This window comes from Phaethon lepturus, unplaced genomic scaffold (genome assembly GCF_000687285.1).
Source record: "Phaethon lepturus isolate BGI_N335 unplaced genomic scaffold, ASM68728v1 scaffold8605, whole genome shotgun sequence".
Lineage (NCBI taxonomy): Eukaryota > Metazoa > Chordata > Aves > Phaethontiformes > Phaethontidae > Phaethon > Phaethon lepturus.
The window spans coordinates 38869-45796 of record NW_010541173.1 but is presented as its reverse complement, the minus strand read 5'-3'; the positions used below and the strand labels follow the sequence as shown (position 1 = coordinate 45796).

Genomic DNA, 6928 nt, shown 5'->3' with positions numbered 1-6928 from the left:
AAAGAGTGTTTCTAATACTCAAGTGTTCGCAACTTAACGTTAGACTTCTCTTTGCAAAAACAGAGCAGCCCTAGTGTGCAGGATAGCTAAAAGACACATTGAGAAGGCAGCCAAATTCCCTACCCTCTACCATCTTGCATGACAATTTACTTGAAAAATCCCTGGAGAACTAAACTTTTGAGAAATATAGAAAAATAAGATAAAATAACCTAAAACAATCAAAGGAGATTACATCTGCTGACAAAATGACTGCATTCACTACACCCTCTTCAGACTGACCACCAATGTTGACAGTAAGGCAGCACAACAGCATCCAGCTAGAAGGGAGGCACCACAGAGAGGATCTCTGTGTCCACTCTGACATCCCAACTCCGTAGCATACACTTCTTAGCCACCTTAGGGCTGATGTTCCAACCTCAGTAACAAGTCAAAAAAGAATTCCATATCCAAGAGTACAGTTCTGTTAAGAAGAAACTAAACCTTGAAGCACCTCTCATAGGGATCACTTTCATTCTCTTGTGAAAAATCTTATTAAACCGAAGAAACAAGAGCAATTCTCACTTTGCACCTGTTAGGTTGACACTTAAGTATATGGGAAAGTGAATTGTGTAAACAAACATCTCACTTATGAAAAGCTGCTACTCTTCTCAAAGCAGAGTGCATCCGGGAAATTTCTCCTGCATCCATACAAAATCCTTCTTCCTAAATTATGCAAGTTTGGGAAAGAGAAAGGAATTAGCCAGTGTGGGGCAAGGTAACTGCTATGTTCTCTTCCCAACCAACCCACAAGCTTGAATTACTCTCCTTCAGCCCTCCCCAGTCCCTTCATCTTCAACCATGCTACTCAATTCTTCCTCTACAGTAAAAAGAAAACAACATGTTGACTGCACAGAAATTTCATATACGGAAATGTCCCTGTCATTAATACACCTATGGCAGACTCCCTAGACTACAGTATTGCTAACACAGAGTAAAAACTAGCAATTAGGCTAACACAGAAGTGCCAACCCCCAGACTCACAGGCCATTCATGGTCCCTCACACAGTTGTTAGGGATCTCTGGAAAGCTAACTGTTCACATGGTGCTGACTCTCCTTATGTCCAGCTGCCAGATCACATTCAAAGATAGCTAAAAATATATTAAATACTTTCCCATAGATGCAATTGCTGTAGTTTCCACAAGTATACTACAAGATGGTATATACAACCAGGAATTAGAAGGGAGGGGTTCCAGGAGAAAATCTCTTTATTTAGATATGGATCACACTACGAAGGAGTTGAAGAATCCCTGGTCTAGCACTTATCTGGTTTCTCATAAGTACACGTTCTCCCACATTGACATAGATATCTATTTAAGACCAACAAAATAAATCCAATCTGAGGTTAGGGGATTTTTTGGCTTGACACATTTTACAATATCCCAGCGTCCAATAAAAACCTGCCAGTGTTAACTCTCATACCATAGCATGACACCTGTTCATGACGGCACAGTTGATCAGATCAGCTGCAGGCTTCTGTTGTTCAGTTCAGCCAGCAAGCTATTCATATCCCCACCAGCTGTTTCTGCTTTTTAGAACTAATGAAAAACTTTGAGGGAGACTCTGAAGTCCTCCTTCAAGGGGAGTCATCATTTCAAACACCCCAAAGCTATACAATCTGCATTACAGACTGATTTTTTTTTTCCTAGTACTATCTCTACAGCAGAAGTAGTAGCACAAAGGGCATCTTGTGTACAGTCAAATACGTAGAAATACAGAATTATACCTTTTGGGGAACAGTCTCATCACCTATACATCCACAACACTTCTTAGCTGATCTTGCACATAGTATCTTTGGCACAGTAATGGAGCAACTATGAAGCTTAGATCCAGAATATTCAGAAGACATAAAATGCCCTGGTGCTAGTGTGGACTACCTCATTTATTATTTTTCCCACTCTATTCCTGCCAAAATACATCTGCTTCATTAAAATGTAAACAGTCAATCTTTTCAGAGAAGCAAACCATCTTTGAAAGTTCTTCTCCCCTCAAGCAGAGAAACAGCAGGCAAAGAATAGTTCCGTATTCCCCTTAATTGTCTTCTTTTTTCATAGGGAAACAGTCTGTTTGTATCCACAGTGAGTCACACTCACCTTTTGCCAGAATCCCTCTAGTACCTGGTTAAGCTGTCCCATCAACTCATCTATCAGTTGAGTTCGGGCACAATCCACCTGGTTGTAGATGGCAATTTTTTCACTGCAGAGAATATAATAAGTCCTGGAGGAAGCCTCAAGGACAGACATGTCAGAGTGTTTGGTCACAATGTCTTTTACCTCTCTCAGTAAAGCATCCAAATGCTGCAAGTGATAAAAGGGGTATTATAGGTAAATTGTACAAAAATTCACTTGCACTTTAGAAACATTTCACTACATCCATAGACCTCTATAAGTCATACAACCAACATAAAATAAATGCCAGTCTAAGGAGCAGAGAGGCGGGATTAAAGGATACAAGTTTTTTTCTGTGTTTATAGCTCTTTTTCATTATTATTTTCTCTGGATCTTCCTAAAGAACGAAGCAGCTACTTTAAGTCCTACTTTAGCAATACACGTTTGGCACTACACAAAAATAAAGACAAAGATAGGGAGTAAGAAATGCCTTTCCAAAGGACAAACTTTGGAAAGTTTCAAATGATGGAAGTTGTCTCCCTCGGCAGCAGAGGATAGAAAATGTTTCAGATCATGTCAGCAACTGGGGTCTTCACTCTTACTGAGAGGAGGTAACTTCTGCCATTCTGCTGACTTTCTCTCTTCCAGTTAACGTTTTGTGCTGAAATTAACTTAGGAGTGTTCGCCTAACATTACCCCCCTGTAAACATCCCTGTTTAAGAATACAGTAAACTATTTCAAGGATTTCATCTACCCGTTTCTGACTACCTCTCTCCCATCAGCAGATATACTATCTCCATTCTTATCTTTCAGTTACTGTCATTCCCCAGCAGCTGAGAGTCAGTCTTCAAGGAAAATGAAACCTATTCTGCAGTAAACTCCTGGGAGACACCAGCTTAGACACATGGCATAACCCACCCTCTCTCCGCCCAACAATGAAAAACCCAAGGCCGGGCCTACCACATGAAACCACAAATCATTATGTGCCAGGGCCAGCCACAGCATATCAGAACTGACAAGCACTAAGGCTTTTCTTTGGCAGCCCCAAATCAAAAAGTAAAGCCTGAGTAAGGCCACTTTCCTCCAGGTATAAGGCCATTTCTTTCTATTTCAACAGTCCCCTACTTGTTCCAAGTTCCACTAAACTCTGTACATTGTCACATAAATTTAGTACATTCAGCATGAACCGACTACCCCAATTCCTATTCACCTTCTCTAGATGTCTCGTACTGTAAACATCTAAATCATAATACTGAGGAATCTGCAGAAGATTTGCCACTTTTTGTACATCTGTTGAATACTGCGGAGAAAAAACAGGATATGAGTACACTGCAGGAATTTTAATGAAATATTTAACACGCATTCACAGAGCAGCTGTTAGTTACCTTTGCCAAGAGCTGAGGAAGCACCATAATAAAGTGTTCAGTAATTTTGGTACAATCTTCCAATTGTATTTTCTTCTCTTTTACTGACAGAATCTGCAGATAAAGCATTTTGTTTCAATTACAAAAATCTCTTAGATTTGAGTGGAATTTTACATGTAATAACCCAAGGTTAACTTACATGCCTTTGTCTAAAGCATATCAGCCAAGATAAAGATATTTTTCCATGGAGACAACCAGATCCTTTTTTATTTTTTTTGTTAACCTTAAATTAGATGCAAATCGCTGAACAGCTATATCTCATGGATAAAATGCTCACCGTTTGTCAATAACATGCTTCATCTGGCTTTCCTCTAATGCTCGTCTCCTTCAACATCCACTGCTAATAAGATCTAGAGGTCAAAAGATACTGTGTCGTTTCATAAAAGTAAATCATTTTAGTTCTGAAGATATACCTACCACTGGGAACATGCTGTCTGGCAAAACACATAAGGCAAAGAAAATGTGATTACAGGACAATAAGACTAAGATGCACTAACTTTTTTGGCTGCACCTCTGCCCACTGGAGGATGACCTTCAGCTGCTTCTCTAACCGTTGCAAGGATAATTTCAATGAGAGCACTTTCATGGGCATCACTCAGTGCTGTAAGTAAAATAGTCTCCTTTCAGTATCACACAAAATAAAAAAGAAGATGCAGCAACAGCTAATGTAAAGCCTACTCATTTATCTGAGCAACTATGGAAGGACACTACAGAAAGATGCAGTGTTGCAAAATAAACACCTAGTGCTCGTTTTAATTTGAGGAAAACTATTTTCTACATTTACTGAACACAAAACCAGTTATTCCTCTCATGGCTAAACCTTTTAGGGCAGTTGGGCTCCCAAAAACGCAGGCAGCTTTAATAAGGCCTACTCATACCAAGTACTATCTTGTTCAGGACAAACCTGCTTCTGAGTACCAAAATGTTTTAACCCACTGGGTCTACAAACTTTGATTTCAATCACAAACCCAACTCTAGTTCTACTACAAAAAGTATTCATAGAATCGTATGATCATTTGGGTTGGAAGGGACCTTAAAGGTTTATTTTCAAGTTCACTTTAAAATAATTATAAAAAATCCCAATCCTCTAGACTGTTAGATGTCAATGAACTCAACACATTATTCATTTTCTTTTCAGGCATGAACAAGAGCCCAACAATACTGTACTTCAATCAATACTTTTAGATTCTTGAGTTTTAGACAACAAATAAAACAAGTGACTGCTACGTAAGCATTACAGCTTAATTATGCAAGTATTCTTGCAAAGTTTCTAAAGTAACATTACATAAATACAGAATACTAAATAAAACAAATATGTTGATATAAATATCACATTGGCAGTGCATTGAGTTGCATCTGCTTTGCAGCCCTTGGGGACCACAATTTGGGATCAAAGGGTACTGCAATATGGAATGATCCTAAACTAGAAAGCAAAGTTCAAAAAACCAGTATCAAGAGATTCAGTCAGACAAAACTAAGCTTTCTGCTTACCCACCTTCTCCATTATTTTTTAATAGAAGAGTGGTCATGCACTCCCAGTCCTTCAAGAATTTGCCTGCCCAGTCCCACAAGCTGTCTATGAGGTATGCAACATGTTTGTGTAGCTAGGGATTAAAAACACAAGCTTATAGAATTAAACACGTCATTAAAAGAAATACAGCTTCATAAGTTCCTCTCCCTTTTTCCGATTACAATGCTTTGTCATTCACGTATATATTCACATACGGTATTCCAACATATTTAGTTTGAGGCTAATCAACAGTTAAACACCACGTCTTCAATGTGATACAAAGCAGGAAAGTGGAGGAAAAAAGCAGGAAAAGCAGGGAAAAAAACTTTTCTTTTCTTTTTTAGGATACCTTTCCTTTGTAATTTAAATAATCTTTCTAAAACTAGCTTCTGTATTGCTTTTATATTGCTGATCATAACAACTAAAAATCTTTGTGACTAGAAACAAGTCAACATTTTAAGCAATGTGAAATTCTTTGCAGAAAGATTCAAAACTGCTGTGCCCGAGTCACTTTGGCCAGACGTAGGTCTGCACCACTGCAAAAGCCAAATAGTGAAATACAGCACTTAAGCTGATAAAACTCTCAGCAAAACTATGCAGTTCTTAGCCGGCATAGAGCCATGGTACAGCAATGCATAGCTGCCTGCAGAAAGACACAGACACATACTGAAAAACCTTCACTCACTGGCATTAGTCTTCCAGGTTGTTTTCAGAAGCAGCTTCAGCACTGCTCCTCTCCATTAGCATAGTTGTAAATTAGTTTTAATACAACAGAACAGAAATGTCTTCATTAAAAACTCATCCTAGAGAGTGAAAACATCACGAACGCCAAACATTTCAGAGCTCGCCACCAGAAATAGCTTTCAAAAGGAAGCCAATATTTGATTTAATATGCAACACTGGATTTAAAAGGCTTACTGCAGGGGCTCTCCTCACCTCCCTCTCCAGGAAAAAACGTATTAATCTTTTCAACTGGTCAGTACTCGCCCCAAACTTCCCTCCTCCTTTGGGCTGAAATTCTTCATCTCCCTCATGACTAAGCAGCCTGCCAACAGAAAAGGAAGTCAGTCCAGTTCTGCCACATTCTCCTTATACTCATTTGCCAAAGTAACACTAATTCTGTCAAGATCCCAAGGATTGTATTTCTTCTAAATGTCCACTTATTTACTCCAAATCACATTATACTTTTTATCAGATGAAAGGAAAAGAGATTCGATTGTTTTGCATTATGGAGATCTGCTATCCCTGTGGATGCAGAGACTATTTCTGACAGTTTCACAGGTACCCTGCCAGTTTTCTGGACAACAGATGCAGATATCCACAGCATTGAACATATAACAAGGTAGGCATTTGCTCTTGTTTGAAAAGGGGCTTGCTGTAGGCTGAATTTAAACCTTAACAACAGAATAGAGATATTACTACCTGAATGTTATTCACATCACACTTTGGAACTGAAGCTTCTTAAAGAAAGCACAGTATCTTGTATTTATAAGAGGCAATTTACTCAACTTCACAAATACAGTGGAAAGCTGTTCTTCCTCTTCTGCCTGAAGTATGAAGCACAATATGACACTTCAATTTCCATTTCCCTTTATCCAAAATGAGTGTGACCATACTGCTCACGAAAAGTGCTAATCCCAAAATAAATACAGGAAGGCCATCCCCGCAGATTAATGGAAGGCCCAAATGGCTTGGATTTAAGAGCAGGACCTCACTACTCAGTGTCACTAAAAGCTTATACTTTCAGCAAGTGCTTCTGCTGGTATAATTTCTGCCACCTAAGTAAGTAACCTAAGTTAAAAATGCAGACACTGAAGAGATTTCATGCAAACCAAGAAGAAAGCAGGGG

General features: G+C 38.9%; 1 protein-coding gene across 1 annotated transcript in view; it reads right to left on the bottom strand.

Annotated features, from left to right (window-relative positions):
• Positions 1-6928, bottom strand: part of LOC104621220 (cohesin subunit SA-2-like) — a 66147-nt gene that overhangs the window by 20683 nt on the left and 38536 nt on the right. The window contains exons 14-20 of the mRNA XM_010287650.1: positions 6016-6124; positions 5065-5173; positions 4067-4170; positions 3531-3623; positions 3356-3445; positions 2131-2334; positions 626-702 (exon numbers count right to left, since the gene is read on the bottom strand). Coding sequence (XP_010285952.1) covers positions 626-702; positions 2131-2334; positions 3356-3445; positions 3531-3623; positions 4067-4170; positions 5065-5173; positions 6016-6124 — 786 coding nt within the window. The remainder of the gene's footprint in view (positions 1-625; positions 703-2130; positions 2335-3355; positions 3446-3530; positions 3624-4066; positions 4171-5064; positions 5174-6015; positions 6125-6928) is intronic.